General features: G+C 36.9%; 2 protein-coding genes across 12 annotated transcripts in view; one reads left to right on the plus strand and one right to left on the minus strand.

The window, feature by feature from the left end:
* Positions 1 to 21248, plus strand: part of GK (glycerol kinase) — a 499514-nt gene that overhangs the window by 348052 nt on the left and 130214 nt on the right. The window lies entirely within an intron of this gene.
* The window catches only part of DMD (dystrophin), a 961436-nt gene that overhangs the window by 177972 nt on the left and 762216 nt on the right, over positions 1 to 21248 (minus strand). For all 11 annotated transcript variants that reach the window (XM_065741536.1, XM_065741534.1, XM_065741531.1 and 8 more), the window contains 2 exons: positions 5307 to 5479; positions 2325 to 2481 (listed from right to left, as the gene is read on the minus strand). In XM_065741536.1, the coding sequence (XP_065597608.1) occupies positions 2325 to 2481; positions 5307 to 5479 (330 nt within the window). The remainder of the gene's footprint in view (positions 1 to 2324; positions 2482 to 5306; positions 5480 to 21248) is intronic.

Below are 21248 nucleotides of genomic sequence, written 5' to 3' on the forward strand. Positions count from 1 at the left end.
ATCCATAGTGAATAGTGGGAAAAAAAAAAAAAGCAGAAAAAACCCAAGCTACAAACACAGGGTTTTGTCAAAGACAATCTGAAGTCAGAAGAGTTCTGTACTGATTGTTTTTCCCTCCTTCCCCATAAGAAATCTTTGAAGAGTAGACAGGGCGACCTAATTTCAAGGATTATATTTTGTTCTTTTTTTTTCCCCACAGGGAACCAGAGCACCTACAGCTAGAAAGGCCTCACATTAAACTACAGATGCTACAGCACAGAAAAAGGAAAGATGTGATATTTCTAAAAGGAACTAAAATGTTCCAGCTTTGATAGAAAGAAGAAATGACTGAGACGTGAGGACCAAAGATTTACATCTGTATGTGGGAGATAAAATAATCAAAAAGGAGAAGTGAGAAGGAGACCTAGTTTGTAAAGTCACTTTGCACCTATTTATAGTACCTTAATTTTATGTAACACTTCTTATCCCTAATAGTTTTAGCCACTTATGTTGATTTGTGAGTGACAATCACTTAGTCCATCACCGAATTCTTAACATCTTTGGAATGGCTTACAGAACAATACACTACATTAAAATTTTATGAGCAGTAACTTCTCTAACTGAAAAATTTATTTTGTTTCTCTTGGAGGAAAGGTAATTTTGTCAAGTACTCAAATATGATTCAGATAACAAAAGTTTTGCTGCAACAGTTCTACAGAATTTTTTCTCAGAGTCTTGCATTAGCTAAAATATGGCCTGTGGATAAAGGGTTTTAGTTAATGCAGTGTTAAAGATGCATCTATTTTGTTTCTTACATCCTGAGAGCCTGGTTGGGTTTTATGGTTTTGAAACTTGTTATGGAAGCTGCTAGAATTATCTGGCTAGAACCGACCTCATTGATTTCAGGGAGGAAAAGGTAAGAGAGTGGTAAAGCCATGGATATTAGCCTTATTTTTTCCATGATAACACTTCAAGTTCCAAGAAAAGCCCTATGAGAAATGTCTATCCTACAGATCACCTTCCTAGAAGGAAAACCTAGAAAATGAAACCGTGTTGCTACTACTCTCCATTGTTCAGCTACTATGGAAAAAGCTTTGTTTGCCTGTGCCGAAAGCCAAGCCTGGTTTTATTTGAGGTTTGTGAACTTCTCATAAACACTGGATTGCTAGTAACTTAAAGCAGCAAGATATGCCATGTGATCTTTCTAAACTCAATCTTTGTGTTTGCTCCCAAATGTGCTCTTTGGAATTAGGCAGGAAAATCTTTGAAAGAACTATCTATAATACAGCTATCTGATGAAAGGAAAAAATACAGGTATTACAGATCCAATTTCATATTATAGAATAAATTTAGATTTTTCCATGAAGCAATAAAAACAGAGATTTAGGAACTTCTATAACAATAATTCATGTGACATGTTTCAGAAATGGCATTGTGAAATGGTATTATAGAAATGCATAGCACATTTTGCGAGGATGATCACTGGGTTTGGAATATGTTTTTCTCGCAGTAGCAAGTTGCCTGGAGATAGCATAGCAAATTATGCTCTGTTTACTTGAAACCAGACATTAATTAGTGTGAGACAGGTGTGAGCCTGATTCAGCATAGGAATATATACTTAAAGCATGCCTTTCCCAATGCAAAAGATAAAAATAAAAAATAAATCAATAATTTTTGTATGCAGAATTATTGAGCAGTATTTTAGGTTATTTAAGGAGTGTGGGGTTGTTTAACTAGTGAGTTTTCAAAAAAATCACATCCAAGTGTTGGATTTAAGTTCCTTTTTACCACAAAACCTAGTCAGAACCAGACTCCATGTGATGCTCTGCCACTGCCTTTCCATAAGAATTCCCTGATGAAGTTAATATAAGTAACAGCGACAGCCAGTAACCACAACAGTTTAATAAAGCACGAAGCACACAGTTGTGGATTATGACAGATATCAACCACAGCTTTCATATGTTCTCCAAAAAACAACAGTAAAACAAGTTTTGAAAATGTACTCATGAAATTTAAACTCCTGATCCAGAATAAAATAAAATAAAAAATCAGAACCACTGATTAGGTCTTCATATAATGTTAATATCTGTTCTAGCTATGAAACTAACTGCCTGTGATAGTTCTACAAAAATACTGCTGGTTTTCAGAAAGCTAAGCAGCTGTAGAAAATATTCCCTTCTCCAGCAGACTTATTTTCTAATCTGTGTGTGAAAATTCTAGCTAGTATTATCACGTCAAATTAATTTCAAAAAGTACTTCAGTTTTTTCAGCATGGACCATATCATCCAACAGTAAACTGCAAAACAAAACACAACTAACAAAAGATCATTTGAAAAAAATCATACCCTGTGAACATCATTCTGCTTCTGCACAGTGGGAAGATCTCCACCGATGGGTGCTTGCTGTTTTAATTCATCCTCCTTCAATTGCAGCCATGCCAAAAGTTCCTGAAGAGAGAGATGTAAACGCTTCCATTGGTCTGTACTGGCTTCCAAATGGGATCTGAAAGCATGAATTAAATATCAGATGCATTCAGGAAAAGTGAAAATTAAAAAAAAAAATTACAAATTTATTTTCTAATAAAGATCCTAGTGTTTTGTTAACTAGACAACATTTAAATAACCATCAGCTTTGGATCAGACACTGATATAATTTTGATTCCACAGCCCTGGCTCAAAGCAAGACATAGTTATGTTGAATTGTCATTCTCATTAAATAAGCACAAATATGGTGCGGGGTTAGTAAGAGAACAATTTTCTCCCCATTTAGGACTGCTAGGGTACTAAACAATGGGTAGGAAGTACTTTTCAACTCAGAGATGAGTAAGCATCTCTTGAGTTATTGCACAACCCATTCAACCCCACACAAGAATCATGTGACTGCTCACCTTTAAGATAAACAAAACAATACCATCCTTTGCCCAGAAGTCACAAGGAGATTGTTAAAGCTAATAGGAACCTCCTACACTGCTCAAAATGTCTGTGCCTAGTGAACTGAGGTGTGACTGAAACTATCTGAAACATGGCAAACTTAAGATATACTACCAACTTTGTGCAAACAACGACTCCGCTGTAAGACAACCTTCTAAATATTTTCTGAGTATGTGTAAATGTGTTTCCCTTTTAATACTAACTCTTGGCAACTACTTTCTACTGGAAGAAAGTATGTTAAGAATCTCTGGATTGACAAAATCTACAATTTTGTTCGTATCATTGATAATAAGAGCCTGTATCATTAGATTTATGAATATGCTGCTACTGTTTAATTGCTGATTGGGAAGAAAATTCATTCCTGCACAACTTAAGAATTCCTCTTAGAAACTCAAATGAAAAGCAGCATTATATAACAGTAAAACAATAATATGCACTTTGTAAGGGTTATGCACTAAAACAGATTTTCTTTGTCTCATTTCTTTTCCATTTAACTACCAGACTTGCTCCTATTGCTGAATGTTGCTGGAGTGAGGGGCAGTGCTGCCTCACAGCAGGCACTGTGCTGCTGGGGCAGGCCAGCCAGTTGGCTTTAAGGGCTGAGAAGTTGCACGGGACCTCTGAAAGCAGCAAGGGGAGAGAAGCAGGGCCACTACATGGGAAGCTGCAGGAAACAACAGCCAGTTGTTTCCAGGCTTTTAGAGGGGTCACAGACAAAGAGTAAAGTTTCTGAGTTAGTTAGCTCCACCCTTCCAAGTTTATCTCAGCAAATGCAACTTCCTGCCTACTCCAGACAAGCACAGTAACTGGATGTGATCATAAGGAAATTAACTTGGCTTTTCTTGACATCTACCACACATTTTACCTAGCCAAGATGCACTGGACTGTGACAAGAATGTCCACCAAACCAAGGGACAGGATGACTTTTCAGTTCCAGCAGTTCAAAGCTTCCATTGAAAAAGAAGAAGCATGGGGCTGATGCCTGGGGAACATTTCGTCTTTCTGTTCTTACACTTCTTTTGTATAAGCACTGATATAACTATGATGAAATCGATTCCACTGTGTGTTGGAAAGAAATAGCACAGAGCAGCCAGATTGAGAACAGTCCATTCATTCAGTTTGTTAGCCGGCAATATTTAAATTGAATATCTTAGGAATTACAAATTGTTTCTTATTCTAGTATTTTAAAAAGAAGTTCTGTTGCTTTGAATCTTTAATGTAACAAGTTGCTGCCATACAACTAGGGTTACTATGTCCGAAAATTAGTGGCGGGAATTGATTGAACTGCAAAGACAGAAAGAAAGAAAATCCCAGGACACCCATATCTTTAATTACTGCTATTTGGCCAATTTGCTGCTGTTTCATTTTCTTTTTTTCTTAGACATCACTATTTTTTGTCAAGTTCATGGGTAAAAAAAAAACAGCTGAAGAAGAAAAGTTGAGAGACCTTGAAGGATTATATCTTCCTATTACTCCTCAGAAAAAAATAAAGAGGAATGTGTCTCTCATTTTTAGTCACTAATATATTTTCGACTTTACCTTCTTCATTTCTTTTTAATGATTGATGTTATGAAGATGGCTTTTGTCATTACACAGATTGACCTCCCTCAGGGCCCAAGCTGAAAAAAGCTAGTATTTCATAAATTACTTTGAAAAACACTTCTGCCTTTTGCTGCCCTCTGAACTACTACCAACACACAGCAAATGAGCAAATGAAAAAAATCTCCAAGACTGAATGCAATGGATCTGGGCCGTCCATTGTGAAATATAACTTTCTAAATAGAAGTTTTCTGAACAGTTTGTTTTTAAATATTCAGTCCGCTGACACTTACATAACCACTTCATGACTTGTAAAATTACCATTTGTTGTATTTTCCTTGCAAGGAGATTTTCCTTTTACAACATTATCTACAGATCTCCTTTTATTTTATTTAGCAATTTTGTCCACTTCCCATACAAGAGCAAAAACCTTAAATAACATCCTCTCATTTGCAGTGCCATTTTTAGTTCTGCACTGGAAATGACAGCCTCAGAAATAAAGCTTTTCATAAATATAGATTGTCTAATTACTTTATTAATCGACTCATTGATAAGTCATAACAAACCAATATAGAAGGGGTACAGTTAGTATTTAAACATGTTAATCTCTCCTTCTGTAATTACAAAACCTTATCATATGCCTCAATTCCTAATTCCCTACTATCATTTTTACACACACAAAAAAAAAAAACAAAAAAAACAACTCTAATAATTCTTACAAACTTAAACCAGCACAAATCATTTCAAAATGGATAGAAATAATGCTATCAGAAACTTGTTCATACCCTTTTAATGTCACAAGGCAGATGGAATGACTTACACACGAGCTGTACACTTCTGATTACAGTCATGTCCTACCTAATATTTAGAGATTTCTTCCTAAGCTCACTCCATCTGAAGTTCATGTTATCCAGACGTCTCTGCAAAAGGACAGCATCCTCTGAGCCTTCCAGGGATCTCAGGATTTTCTGCCCATTTTCATCCAGGTTGTGGAAGATGTCAGTATGTGCATCAATTTCTGCCTGTAGATCCTACAGAAGCAATAGAAAACAATGCATGATTTTGTACAGAATCACAGAAACTACCTCTTCTCAAGAGTGGAAAAATCCAGTCCAACACACAGTCAGTAAGATTATGATTATTCTTCTCACAACAATATTGTGTAGTAAACACTCTGTCATTTTTTGCATGAAGGATGTCTGCACTGAAAGAGGACTGTATTTCCATATGGATCCTACTGAACAAATGTTAATGAATGTTAAAAGTCTTATCTTTCATCAGGCAAGAAAGCAAAGATATACTTACTACGCTGACAAGGGAAAAACCAACCAACCAACCAACCAGCCCCTGGGGATCTCAGGTAAATCTAACCTTCACGTGATAGGTCTTCCTGTGCAACATTTTCAGCTTGAGCTGAGGACTGCAGCACTGCTCCTGCTGCATGGCAGTTCCAAGAAATCTGTGCGTCTGCAGCAGCAGAGCTTTAAAATGCCAAGTTCTCTTACATTCTGTTGACAGAATGCATTTCAGATCACAGACCTCGGCAGTCAATAGCAATAAACAACCACTTTGTGCTGCATCAAAATACTGGTCAGGGCCATGGCTGTAGGAGGGCCTGCAAACAGAAAGGACCCAGAATATGCAACTGGCAGCTCATGTTGAACAGCCAGCTCTTCTTATCACTTTGTAACTGCAGGCCAGCTCTACAGTTTGAATTCATTTTTCCCCCTCATTTTTCAGCAAGACTGTTCCTGCCAAGAGAACATTCCTTTGAGAGCTGCCTGGTACCAGCATTCCTGCCTGCCCACGCACTGAATGCAGCCTTTGTGCAGAGGCTGCCTGGCTCACGGATGCTGCGTGCTGCAACCCCACGAGGTCACAGATTCACTCACAGAGAGCACTGGCTGAGCCACGCTCTTCAAGCTGAACAACAAAAATAATTTAAACACACACAAACGCAAGCATGCGCGCAGTCTGTATGTAACCACATTTGCACAAAAATACTGCTATTTTGAAAGAAAATGCACTGGTCAAGTCAAAACCCCTTTTCACATGGGATGCATGGGCACTAGGAGTTCTGGCTATGGTTTCTTGCTGCCCAAAATGGGAGTGCTGGGGATGAAGTGTGAAAGGGGAAATGCTTGACAGCCTTTGAGGACAAGACCTAGAGCCAACCGATCATCACAGACAGACTCCAATAGAAACTTCTAATTTGCTTTAGAAGAATGACTTTGAAGGAGAGAAGCACACAACTTGCCTTCTTGATGTGTTCCTAATTGAATTGGTTTGATTTGATATTTTAAGTGCAATGTTAGCAGCACTGAATCATAAGTAGATTGTCCTTGTTCACTTACTGCCGTTCCAAGTGACATTTGCTGTACTTTGCTGGATACTCACTTTGTGCACAGCAATGACTAGCACCGTATTTGGAGCAATTTCAAGGTGGGCAAGACATGTCTGTGGTACAGTATAGGAATTCTCATCCAGCTATTTTACCTTAGCTATGTTCATCCTGGCAGTAAAAGAGGAATGAGTTTGGAATACACCAGAAGTAATTCAGCAGAACGCAGTTGTTACTATAAATATTGTATTTTTTTATTGATGTTAAATACTCATGGAAATGAGGTGAGGTAAAAATGGAAATTTTATCATCTGACCTGACACCTAGGCTGGGAAAGTTTGATTTGAATGTGAGAGCTAGCAGGACTTTTTTTTTTTTTTTTACCCTCTCTCTCTCTCTTTCTTTTTTTTTTCTTTTCTTTTTTCTTTTTCTTTTTTAAATTGGTAGAGGAAAGATTGTAACAGCTATAAACTTGAGAAAAACAGGTTCAACCCTCAAAAGAAAAAGGATTCATAAAGTCCTCTGAATAGGCAAAAATCTATTTTCATTTTTAAAGATGCTAGTATTACGGTACATAAACATATATGTTATTCCAGGTGTGAATGCCCTCACTTGAAAATGGTCCTGTCCTGTTCAACATCTTCATCAATGAATCTTATGAGGGAATAGAGCCCACCCTCAGCAAGTTTGCTGATCATATGAAGTTGGGAGGAGTGGATGACACACTGGAAGGCTGTGCTGCTATTCACTGAGATCTGGACAGGCTGAAGACTTGGGCAGAAAGAAACCAGATGAGGTTTAACAAGAGCAAGTGTAAAGTCTTACCCCTAGGGAGGAATAATTGCATGCACTGGAGCAGACTGAGGAGTGATCTGCTGGAGAGGAGCTCTGAGAAGAGGGACCTGGGTGTCCTGGTGGACAACAGGTTGGCCATGAGCCAGCAGTATGCCCTGGTGGCCAAGAAGCCCAATGGCATCCTAGGGTGCGTTACAAAAACTGTGGCCAGCAGGTCAAGGGAGTTGATCCTCCCCCCTGTTCTCTGCCCTCGTGAAGCCTCACCTGGAGTATTGTGTCCAGTTCTGGGCTCCCCTGTACAAAAAAGACAGGGACTTCCTCGAAAGAGTCCAGCAGAGGGCTACAAAGATTGCGGAAAAGTCCAGCGGAGGGCTACCTCTCTTAGGGTACCTCTAAGGGTGCCTCTCTTATGAGGAAAGGCTGAGAGACCTGGGTCTGTTCATCCTTGAGGAAAGAAGACTCAGAGGGATCTAATCCACGTCTATAAATATCTGAGGTGTGGGAAGCAAAGGTACGAGGCCGGACTCTTCTCTGCAGTGTGTGTTGATAGGACAAGGGGAAATGGCCACAAATTGAAGCATAGGAAGTTCCTCACAAATGTGCGTGGGAACTTCTTCACAGTGAGGGTGACGGAGCACTGGAACAGGTCACCCAGAGAGGTTGTGGATTCTCCTTCTCTGGAGATGTTCGAGACCCACCTGGACGTCTACCTGTGCAACCTGGGCTAGGCAGCTGCTTTGGCAGGGGGTGGGACTTGATGATCTCTAGAGGTCCCTTCCAACCCTTACAATTCGTGACTCTGTGATTACAGTTGTGAATGTTGATGGATTCAGCTTCCAACTTCCAATATATATTTTATTTATGCTTGCTGAAGAGTACTCTATTACTAAATTTCATTCTCTACACGTATGCATTTGGAGATTTTAAGTCAGTCTTGAAGTTAAGCACCACAAAAGTGAGGTAAATAGCCTTAACAATATATAGGAAAGAATAAAGTTCACAGTATGAAAGTTCACTTTTAATATCTCTCTACTTTTATGGTCCTTCCATATTTCAAAACGGATAAATCTACCACTAAATTAAAAGATCATCATATGTAGTATCTGTTGCACAAAATCACAGAATGACCTAGGTTGGAAGAAACCTTAAAGATCATCAAGCTCCAAACCTCCTGCCATGGGCAGGGTAGCCAACCACTAGAAAATTCTTAGTTTGAAGGGTAGGAATGGAAACAGTTGCCTCTTCCTCAGCAAGAACAACATGAAATAAAAGATATGTTAAATAACTATTCACAATAAGAAACTCTCAAATCTATGCCTTCTTCATCACACATGTACTACTATATAACTCAAAATTAATACACTTCCTTTTTTACCTTTAGAAAAACTTTCACAGTCTAACATTGCATGCATTTCTCCTCACACACAGATATTTCTCAGAATGAAATCCAGTTCTAGTCTTATTTCAGAATGCTACTTAATACCACAATCAAATTTAGTTAGCTAAATACATTATAAGCACAGAAAATGAAGTCCTCTTATCAGAAGTTTAGCATTCAAGATCTTAGTCCAAGCTACCTGTCTGAACTGCACATTTTCCAATAATCCTAAAAGTAGTTTATCCCAGCTATCTGGGAAACATGTTCAGAAACAAACAACAAAAAAAAGACAATGGAGGCATTCACTGTGTTTTGGTTTGTGTGCTGCATTTCAGATCCCTTCTTTGTAACACCTTGTCCCTAGAGAAGCACAGTGCACATAAGAAAAATATCTATACATCTTTTTCTGAAATAAGTAATTTCTGTGTTTGAAAAAATAGAGGTTAAAGATAAATATGAACTAGATTATTTTTCTTGACAAGAATAAAGCAGGAGTATTTCATCTTATAGGATGATATTTGCAAAAGCATACTGTCATTACACATCATACCAAGAAGCATAGATTACAGACTAAATATAGACTATTTATTGCATTTCATCTTTTCCTTTGTGTTCAAGCACATGTAGGAAATGCAGAGGATGAAAATCAATCCTGTTATATTTCTGCTGAACTACTGTTGGACTTAAATTACTCTGTAAACTGTTTTTGTTGAAGTGGTTACTACTGGAGCTGTGTGAAATTAGATTCCTGTAAAAAAAAATCAGGTGGCAAAATAAAATACAAATAACAACAACAAGAACAAGACATTGGCTATAGCAACTCATTGATGAGTACTGATTATTAGCCTAAGTTAATTTTCAAATCCCCTTGTCCACTTTTTTTTTTTTATCTTTTAAAGGTGACTCCTTGAAGTGAACTCAACTACTTAGAAGGAACTGCCCACCCGTCAATGGCAGATTTGCCTAATAGTTGTAGAGTGAAATTTTCCTTTTACTAAGATGAATGATAGTGTTAGATGATAAAATGTTCTGTAAGATGTGTTCACAGAAATCTTGCTGATTATATATTACAGGTTTCTACACATTTAAAAATGTGTTAACCTTCTTATAAGACAAAAAATATCTAGTACTTCTATTTAACATTTCTATTCATAATCTGTTTAGTATTTCTATTAGTAATCTATTTAACATTTCTCTGTAGATAATTCAGTTTTATATCAAAGGTCAGAAGACTTTTTCACCAACAGCAAAATGGTCATCTTAAATTGTGTATGCTTTATTATTGTTGAACAATGTTTGAAACTTTTAACTCATAAGGCAATCAGCAACATAAGACTAAGAATGATAATACCTATGACAATTCCACATAGCAGAGATATTCCTTTAAGAATTCAGGAAGACTGAGGATATTTTATCAGAAATAATTAGCAAATCACTGTTAAAACTCATTGTAGCTGACATGCAATATACTGGCAAATATATGAAGGACATGACACATAGTAAATTATGCCATTATTTTGGCACAACATCAGAAATGAGTTGGTAGGCTGAAAGTAAAATGAAGTTCTAGAAAGAAGGAATTAGTTACAGTGGTTGAACTATACAAGAGTCAGACTAAGACATGGAAATTAATGCAGCACAGCTGACAAAACATTTATCTTTATACAAGGTAGAAACAAAATTAATTATGTAATAAAGAAATTAAAGTACTTAAATCCTCCTCTATAAACTCAGCTCTGTCCTTGGGATTGTGCTTTTCATTTCCAATGAATCATTTTACATTTTCTAGTTGCCGTACATGGGATTGAGGATGAAGGCTCAGAAAATTAAAGACAGTACCATCTGATTAAAGGAAATCAGGACAGAAAGAAAAACCTGTCTCTATTGTTAGTAATTGAAAAAAAAACACAAAATAAAACAGTCAGTCTGCATAATTATGTACATGTACTCAAAGCGATTCAGTTCTGTGTGGCTATGCATTACTCAGTACTATACTGCATAGTACCAAGGTTCTACAATACTAGTACTGAAAGAGTTAGAAAGTTACTGAAAATGTATTGAAAATTCTAGGCCCACATAATTTTTCCCAAAGAAAGGCAGGTCAAGCATTGGAGTAGGCTGCACAGGGAGGTGGTAGACTCATCACCCCTGGAGGTACTGAAGAAGTGTGTGGATGTGGCACTGAGGAACACAGTGTTGCAATGGACTTGTAGTGTGGATGGTTGACTTGACCTTAAGGTCCTTTTCCAACAAGAACAATTTTATGATTCCCCTCTTCCTCTCTTTAAAATACAACTGTGAGTAAAAACTTATTGTCTTTTTATGGTGATTTCAAAAAGCCTCAAGAATGTAGGTTTCTTTCTAGTTTTATTTTGCATTCTCATTGATGCCTATAGAAGGCAGATCTGACAAACATCATTTCAACACAGCATTTTTTGTTTGCTTGTTTCTCTTCTAACAATAAACTGAGCAAATCACATAATAAAGAACAGAACTCTGCTCTGCGGACTTAGGTGGGACAAAATAGCACTTACGGCCTGGCATAGCGTTTGAATTTTACCAAATGGTGATCTCAACTGGTATGATCAAAAAAAGTTCCCCCATCAATGTCTTTTACCCTCTTATGGCTTCTGCAGGTGTAAAAACTGCAGTCACCGTCTGCAGGACTATTTTCCAACTCTGTGCAGCACAACTTAGATACCTTAGGGACCAGATGTCAGCTTAAACATTTTACTTGCTCTTACTCAGCTACATACTTAAGCTTCTGTAATTCTCCTATTCTGCCTAAAGCACTAAAAAAAAAAATAAAAAAAATCCATGAATATTGGACCTCTTACAGGATCAGGGCTTATTCTTTTGTCTACTAGACAGAAGAATGCTTTGGGGGTGATATAGTTCTGGACATGTTGCATTAATGGCTACAGCACAGTAAGTCCAACACATTGAAAATAGAAGAGATAAACAGTGAAAAATGCACTTGATCTATTTTTGTTTTTGGAAAGAATAGAGGTTGATTATAAATACAAGAGGTTGAAAAAACTGCGTTTTAGATTAATGCTAGAAAAAAAAAAAACACTAAAATATTTCTTCTACTTTGCAAGATACTACTGGTCCAACTGGACAAAACCTTATTAAATTGAGTGGTTCCTCTAAGAACTAGTTATCTTTTCCTCTTTTTTTTTTTTTTTTGTTTTAGGTCAAAATGCAACTAATTCAAGGACAGTTTTGGGAACAATTTTGTACCTGAACAATCTAACAGTGATAAATATCATTTTTCTGCTATTATATAAGTTATCTGAGCTCACACAACCAAGTTCTGTTAAAGTGAATAAAGTGGCAAAGAAGCTCTTGGTCCCTTCAGCAAGCTCTTAAATCATTTGAGAGAGGTTATCCTCCTTCTCTGCTGTAGCAAGGTCATGTACGGAGTACCATGTCCAGTTCTGAGCTCCCCAGTAAAAAGAGAGACATGAACTTCAAGAGAGAGTTGAGTGGAAGGCTACAAAGATGAGCAGGGGCCTGGAGCATCTCTCTTACTAGAAGAGGCTGAGAAAGCTGGGAATGTTCAGCCCTGAGAAGACCTCATCGATGCATGCAAATATCTGAAAGGAGGTTGTCAAGAAGGTGGGGAGAATGTCTTTTCAGCAGTGTTCAGTAACAGGATAAGAGGCAATGGGCACAAAGTAAAACAGCAAATTCTTTCTGAATGTGAGGAAAAGCTTCTAAACTGTGAGAGTGACTGAGCACTGGCACAAGTTACCCAGAGAAGTTGTGGAATATCCACCTCCAGAGATATTAAACCCTCCCACTCCATGATGCAATGCAATTCTATGCAATATTCTTTAGGTGACCTGCTTGATCAAAGGGTAGGACCAGATGGACTACAGAGGTCCCTTCCAACCATAGTCATTCTGTGATTCTGTGTGCTCACAGACCAGAAGCAGAAATTTGGTTGGGTCTCAGAATAGAAGCGTTTACTGAGCAATTTCCATAATGATAAAAAACTTCTCAAATTAGACACAAAATGTAATTAAAGGGCAGGCTTACTGAGTTAAAAGCATTGTTGTGAAATGGCTATACATCATCATGCCATGAAGCCTCCTATTCAACTAGCCTATGGCATGACCCCAATTCCAGTCTGCTATGATTACATCTCTAAGTTTCATGCTAATGATTTGATTAAAAAGAAAGATAAAAAGGTCTTTCTCTATTGGGAAGATAAGCTTATGAATATCATTAAGGAATTTCTAGGCTCCCAACACTATTTTCAAGATAACAAATGGTAAGAGTTAGTCCTCTAGCAGGGAAGCAAATATTGATGAGTGGAAGCTTAAAGGATAACATTTCCCGGCAGAAAACAATCTGTGTAAGCTGCAGCTCTCTATGCTATAGTTTTAAATTCTAAGTGACCCAAAAGCAAGAAAGGATGAAAATTCACTTTAGCAAATTGGACCCTGTCTTCAGAAAAGATTATCTTTATGATTAGGAATACAACCTTCAATTTAGGTTATATTCAGGTGATTGCAGAATGGCACAGCCAAGGATACAGTGACTGTCTTGCTTAAAGACAGTGAAAACATGCTGTGGGATTCTAATTTCACGAACAGTAAGCTACCTCAGCTAGAGAGAGTAGCTTGAAGAGCAACAACTCAATCATTTGAATGCATGCTCAAGCTTTTATTCTTCAGATTTTCCTACACAGGACTGGCTTTTTAAACATAGTACAAGGCCTTATATTACTCCTTTGTTCAAAGGGACGTAATCAAACAAATTTTTATGAGACCTCTAGAAATAAATTGTATTCAACAGTAATTCAATATAAATTATTAAATAACTTAATGTGATATATGGGAGTTTACAGATTTTTTACTGTGCTTCTGAAAGACTGAAAGAAAACTTTTATTTACATTTAACGAAAATACAAATAGATGAAGAAATTAATCTTTAAATATACAAAGCTTTCTATGTCTATAGAGATAGTTTCAAACAAAGATGATCAGGGGCCTTGAGCATCTCTCTTACTAGAAAAGGCTGAAAGAGCTGAGACTGTTCAGCCCGGAGAAGAGAAGACTGAGAAGAGATCTTATGAATATATGCAAAGGATTTGACTAATCTTACCATTAGATTAGACAAGTATAAACAATTCTGGTAATAGTAACTTTAATAACAATTTATATATATATATATAATATAACAGTATAAATATATAGATATATATATACTGTTTTTTTTATTTACTTTCTCCTTATATTTGCCATGGAAATCCTGATTAGAAAAATCTTCAGGTTAGTTTGAGGTTACAGTAAGGCAGAAAGAAATCCAAGTTGCCATAACAATGATGCACTTTTACTGAATGGTGTAACTATATGATGTTTTTTGACTACCACAGCCTGTACTTAATGACCTTTCAAGTAAACAAATACAAGAAGACAAACAAAGCACCTGTTTTGAAGTGGGAGCTGTAAGTGCTCTGCAGAAAATCAGTCACCTCCACCAAGACATCGAAGTATGGGATTAGATATCTGATTGTGAAAACTGTATTTGAAAGTTGGGTGGGCAGGAGGAAAATGGCATAAATGTGCACACACTCATATACACAATTTTCTGAAAGTAAAACCATTAGGCTCATTACAAACTAACATTGTTCTAGGTTTCAGAATGTAGCCTACTCCCAACAAATACCTGACCCTAGTACTTCAGTGAATGTCAAATTCCATTATACCTGTACCTTCTGTCAGCACACTCATGCTGTCAAGCTTTCAGCAATTTTTGTTTATTTATTTATTTTTTCAGCAGCAAAATAATTAAGCTGCTACTTTCAGCATGTCTAATTTTACTCTCTCCCCTTTTGTCAGATTAAAAACAGTTGCAGCACAAAGGCAGCACAATCCTCAGCAGGAACATTTACTTTCACTCAGTTACTCAAGCAAGGTCTGAAAGTCCTGTTGGATAATTTGGAGAGCAGCTACCTCTATTAGTTCCACTGACATCTCAGTGCTTCCAATTAATACTGATTTTCTTTTACAAGAGGCAGCCAGAAGGGCTGAACAGCACAACTGTCTCAAAGCCTGAGGAAAAAAATTTAGGAAAAAGGACAAGGGTTATTTCTCTGTCACCCACAGCGAATATACCTGAAATTTGCTAACTATATGTGACTGTTCCTAGGAGAAGAATTATTTGTTTATAAGACTGTAAAGTTGTTTCACTGAAAAATATCTAAGGTTTCAATGCACCAGCACTTAACAATAAGACATTCTGACTTTACCACCACCGGAGTTCACCAGAATATTTTCACTCTACCTCAAATATATGAGCACATAAAATCGTCTTTCAAACTTCTTCAAAATGACATTTTTTAAATACATCATCTTAACTCCTCTGTCACAAATACTTTTTTAAATCTTTTTTTTTAATAAACTCTGATTTTTCAGTTTTTTGTTAGCAAAATCTTTGATGTCTGGAGAAAAATAATTGGTACATCAGTTTCATAACGTGACATTATACTAATTAAAACAACATAAATTGTTCCTAAAACTCAAAAGAGAACAACACAGAATATGAGGCAGAAACTACAGGCCTCATACATTATGCATTATGAAAATTGGATCATGCAGAACAAAAATTTTAATGGTTTTGAGGCTCCTCTAAAAGTCAGCATTGTTCCAAAGATAATGAGATTTCAATTAGGAATTTACACAATTTCAGGTGTTACTCTATAATGAGGTGCAAGACCTGCTGCAGTAAACTGTTCCTTATCAAGACCAGGCTAAGTGGGACCTAGTGGGAATTATGCAAAAGGGAATACTGAGAAAGTTCAGGATCTATACACACACTTGTGTCAAATCCTCCCCACTTGAGGCGTTTTGAGACGTGCTCAGGAAAGACAGAAAACTGGGAAGTAGGAGGGCAAAAGTACATTTAGTCTTTTAATCTTATTTCATTTTCAGTGGGAATGCAGACCATGCTACTGTGGTCTTGGGATCTATGTTTAAAGGAAGAGATGTTAGAAAGTTATCACAGAGATGGAAACCCTTGTTGCATTCAGGCATTAGCAAAATAATTCCAATCCTTTGATATCAGATTTTCCAGTCACGACAAAATAGAATTCATGGGGTCCTGAGTGGTTTGCCCACTACCACCGAGCATGAGGTGGGTTTAGACTGCCATGAGACAAGTTAATTTTATTTTCCTGGTGATATACGTGCTACAACCTTGCTCAGTTCAGGCATCTGGTGAGGAGGCAATGAGTGAAAGCTACCAACTGTGGGATTAGGGCACCTTCCTGTGAAAGAAAATCCCCCTTTAAATGCAATGATGGGTTGAACTACAAAGGTTCGAGTAGTCTTAAGGATTTATGCCAAAAATGTTGGTATGGTGCCAAAAGCTGTTGAGCCAGAATGGACTCAGAAAGAAGTTGCAACTATCTACAGCACACTGCAACCCTTGGGTGGACATGATGCTATATAATCTCTCAGTGGGCTTTTTCTGTTGACCCTCAGACACAAAATCCTCAGGTGCCCGATTATACTAACACCCATCATATTTTCACCTTTAAGCCAGTACTGTGCTTCCAATAATGCTCAAACACTAAAAAAACCTAACCAATTAAAATGCATAGCATTACCTCTATGAATTTGTTGTTGTTTCTGACAAGATGTTTAATGGTATAGACTTGAGGGGAAAAGTCTCATCCCTATCAATCTTCAGCTCAAAAAAATCCCAGCACTTTCAGATCTCACAGAGGCAGATGTATCCAGAAGTATGCACTAGCGTGAAATACTTTGGATGGTATAATGCTTGTTGACTGCTCCCAGAATAAGAAAATATTGGAGAAAAGTTCAGAAACTAAAAATATTGTTTTTTGAACAAAATTCTTTAGAATAACAACATCAGCTACTGATTGGTGTACCTGTGGCAAAGCAAAATTATATTTTGTTGCAGCCAAAAAAGCAAAGTCAACCAAGATGCACAGGTTAAGGGATTTCTGAATAATTTTTCCTTAAAATCCTTAAAACAATTATTTGGTGTTTTCTAGGATTTTCTAGCAAGATGCATTCACTCTCACAGGTTAAAATGACAAATACCACTTAAAAAAATAATATCACAAATAAATTCTTACACAAAGATGATAGGCTTGTTTTTTTTAATCTCAACCTTTCACATATGTTTCTGGAGACATGCTATTCTGGAGAGTAAATAAACTTCTGTTCATCTCTTTCTCTTCAATGTTAAAAAAAAACAATTCAATTCACTTACTCTTATATTCATAATTTCAAAAAAAAAAACCAACAAACAAACACAAAAATCCCCACATATACTTATCCCCTCTTTTTCCCGAAATTCTGGTAAAAAATAAAAATAGAAAATCATTACCATACTAAAAAATAGTTTTCCTTTAGACACTATACTGGAGAAATCATGTACACATTTTCATTCTGATCTACACAGGAAGAATCAGGTCCAAGATCTGCATATAGAGATAACACTAAATTAATGATCCTTCAAAGCTTCTCAGTATCTTGATGGAGAGAAAATGGAATCCTACATGAATTTTGTCCCAAACAAAGACTTCTAATGGTGAAAACAGGAAGATCACAATAACACGGAGAGACAATATAGATAACATTAGAGAAATAAGGCAAAAGTAGTTGTTACACTATTCAGTTTCTGTCAAAACCAATAAATCCAAGTGAAATATGTATTTTAAAATTATAGAATGGCCTGAATACTGAAGTTGGAATTACATATCATAATTGAGTCAAGTAACAGATATATATGGTAATTAAAAAATGGATTTCCTTCCCAGATTCAGAATTTCATGAAAATTAAAAAAGAACATTTGGTTTAGGAACGTACTCAGAAGACAGAGTACTGCTTTTTTGTCAGTAAGTCAATAAGTATCAGAAAGATCTTAAATACTGTCAGAATGTCATATGCTCTGATTTAATTTCCTGAAGAGATGAAATTAGTCATCATCTCCTGCTGTCACTCTGAAGGATGCCATCCCGGCCCAAGTTTAAACCCCAGAATTGTTCTTTTAACTTTCTTTGGTCAAGATTTCTTTTCAAACACTTTATAAATTACAGAATTAGAATATCACAATTACTCGACTTCATACCAATAAACTCAGTAAGGTTCTCTTTAGGCATAAACCTATATCCAGAATGTTTCTTCTTCCTTTCTTTCTTATTTATTTTTTTTCCTATGTGGTGCCCTCACTACCCTTGGCAATATGCTAGATATGACACAAGCATGGGGCTAATAGTTTATGAATTGGTGAGCTCACTTCAGCTTCTGAAAAAGTATCCAAAGTACTACAGACTTAAAAAAAATTATGAAAACATACAGAATGGAGATCAAGTATCCTAGAAAAAATAGATACTGCTCAAATATGTGATCTAGTCCAATAATGCTAAATGTGACTTGTTTAGGTGCTGAAGAACAACTTCATGGCACTTCCTCTTAGAAAAGTTCCTGTCAAAAATGATATACTAAATTGCTACCAAAAGGATCTGTATATCAGTTTCTTATTCAAAATAAATTAAGAGGAGAAGTAGTAATATTGTTAATGGAAAAAAATGTGAAAAATAATTAGTAATAGTTAATGGGTTTGTCATACTAGTTTTACTCACAATTCTCCTACTTTCATAGAATCGTAGAATGGTTTGGGTTGGAAGGAACCTTTAAGATCACCTAGTTCCAACTCCCCTGCTAGAATTAAGAACACCTCCCTCTAGACCAGGTTGCTCAAAGCCCCATCCAGCCTGGGCTCAAATGTTTCCAGGAAAGGGGGCATCCACAACCTCTCTGGAAAACTTGTTCCAGTTTACCACAGTAAAGAATTTCTTTCTAATAACTAAACTATATCTACCCTCTTTCAGTTTAAAGACATTTCCCTTTGTCTTGTCACTATCTGCCCTTATAAAAAGTTCCTCCCCAGTTTTTCTGCAGGCCCCCTTCCAGTGCTGGAAGGATGCTGTAAGGTCCTCCCAAAGCCTTTTCTTCTCCAGTCTGAAGAACCCCAGCACTCTAGGCCTGTCCCTGAAGGGAATGTGCTCCATGCCTTTAATCATCTTCCTGGCCCTCCTCTGGACCCATGCCAACAGCTCAATGTCCTTCTTCTGTTGGAGGCCGCAGAACTGGGCACAGTACTCCAGTCAGGGTCTTACAAGGGCAGAGTAGAGGAGAATTGCCTCCCTCAACCTGCTGGTCATGCTTCTCTTGATGCAACCCAGGATATGGTTGGCCTTCTGGGTTGCAAGAGCACACTGCGCACTGTTGAGTCTTTTAATCAACCGACACTTCCAAATCATTCTCCAAATCATTCTCCTGAGATCTGCTCTCAAGCTATTCTGTGTTCAACCTGTAGATGTACTTGGGATTGCTCCAAAGCAGATGCAGGCCCTTGCACTTGGCCTTGCTGAATTTAATAAAAAAAGGCAGGGACCCATCTCTCAAATCTGTCCGTGTCCGTCTGGATGGCATTCCTTCCCTCTAGCATGTCACTTTCTTATACGACAACTGTGTATACAAGACAATTCTGAATGGCATTCATGTAACATACCCAAAATAGTTGCTTTTGCATTCTCACCATAAAAGCTGATAAGAGAAGCAGAATATGCAGTTAAAACCTCAGAACTCACAGCCAAGGAAAGGAGCAGGACTGCTGAAATAGATGTTCCTAGATTCTCAGGATTCATTACAACAGAAGAAAAAAATCATATCTTAAAAAACAAATATTTTTTTATTCAAATATATGAGAGATTCTCCAAAAGTAATGCCTCAACAGCTGCATTGTGACACCAACTAAGCTGAAGACATGGACTTCCAGAGTCAGGCTAGAAAAGATGACAACCTTTCTCTTGCAAAATGATAAGGCTGGGCCCTGTATGTATACCCACCACATTGTCTGGATTTGGCACCTTCCAACTTTCTTCTGCTCAGGCTAATGAAAGATAGACTATATGGGCAACATTTTCCTAGCAGTGATGCCATCACAGGAGCTTGGAAATAGAGGGTTCACCTCCACTGATGCAGACTTGTATGAGCATGGCATACAGGCTCTTGTTCAGTGCTGGCAAGAATGCATAGCTAATGGTAGTGACTGTTGAAAAATACTGTTCTGTAACTGAGAATTTGCTCTGTCAAACAGTGTAATTTTGCACCTTGTAGCTGTTGAAGTTTCCAAAGAAATAAATAGGAGGCATTACTTTCAGTGCATCCTATGCATTTATTCTCATATCAGTTTGTATCAAGTTCAGAGAAAGAAGAAGCACCATTACTGCAAAAGGATTACTTTGTACATAATAGCAGTGTTCATATTATTTCTATACACTGTTGTCTTTTTATTATTTGTAGATTTAACAACCCCTTTAGAAAACATCTTCATAGCTTCTTTCAAATAATTCTACTGTTGTCCACAAAATGTCCCTTTACTATTTTCCAGGAACATTAATGGTTGCTGTCTAAAAGAGGTTAATTTAACAGAATTTGTAAAATGGTGAGCTTTTTCCATATGAATATCCTCCTGAAATTGTATTTCGGTTCGCTCTTCTCTCTCCAGACTATTAGACTGATGGATGTTAATTTGTCATATATCTTTTAGTAATTTGTTTTGAAATTTTTATGAATCCAGAAAATGAAAAGCATCTTTCTTACATTTACAAAGTATTTTTTTTTCCTTCCAAACATGGGTAAAATAAAGGTTTAAAATAATAATAATAATAATAAAAAAGACTGCATTTAACACCATGAAAAGCAGGAACACTTTTTTCTTAACAAGGACAACATCCAGATGTGCTGAATATTATCATCTACTTAGAAAGTGCTCAGAAGGGCTCCATAACCTGTGGTTTTATTTATTTTCAGTGATACATTTTTAACGATTCATTCAAACTCGCAGTATGGATACAATTTTACATTCTTAGATGATCTGACTAAAATACTTTTTTTTAAAGTTAGGTATCCTTCATGTCAAAAGAAGAATATTTTGATCTCAAAAATGAAAAAAAAAGCCACAAAGTTATAAAGGAAAGGAATTTTAGCAGTAAAAATAAAATGAATAAATCCTTATATCAAATTAGAACTTCCCATGTGGTCACCTGTCTCTGTTGCCATCCTGTCTCCATCCACCTCTGAAAAGCCTGTCTCAGTCACCTCAACAGTCTCCATTCAGGAAGTTGTAAACAGGACTAAAGCCTCCACAGGCCTCTCCTTCTCAGACTGAACAAGTGCAACTCACGAAATTAAGCAAACTCTGATTGAAGCAGCGATTGAAAACAAAGTCACT

The sequence above is a fragment of the Cyrtonyx montezumae genome, unplaced genomic scaffold, assembly GCF_038088225.1.
Source record: "Cyrtonyx montezumae isolate F1298 unplaced genomic scaffold, pur_monq_1.0 scaffold_3, whole genome shotgun sequence".
In the NCBI taxonomy this organism is placed as follows: domain Eukaryota; kingdom Metazoa; phylum Chordata; class Aves; order Galliformes; family Odontophoridae; genus Cyrtonyx; species Cyrtonyx montezumae.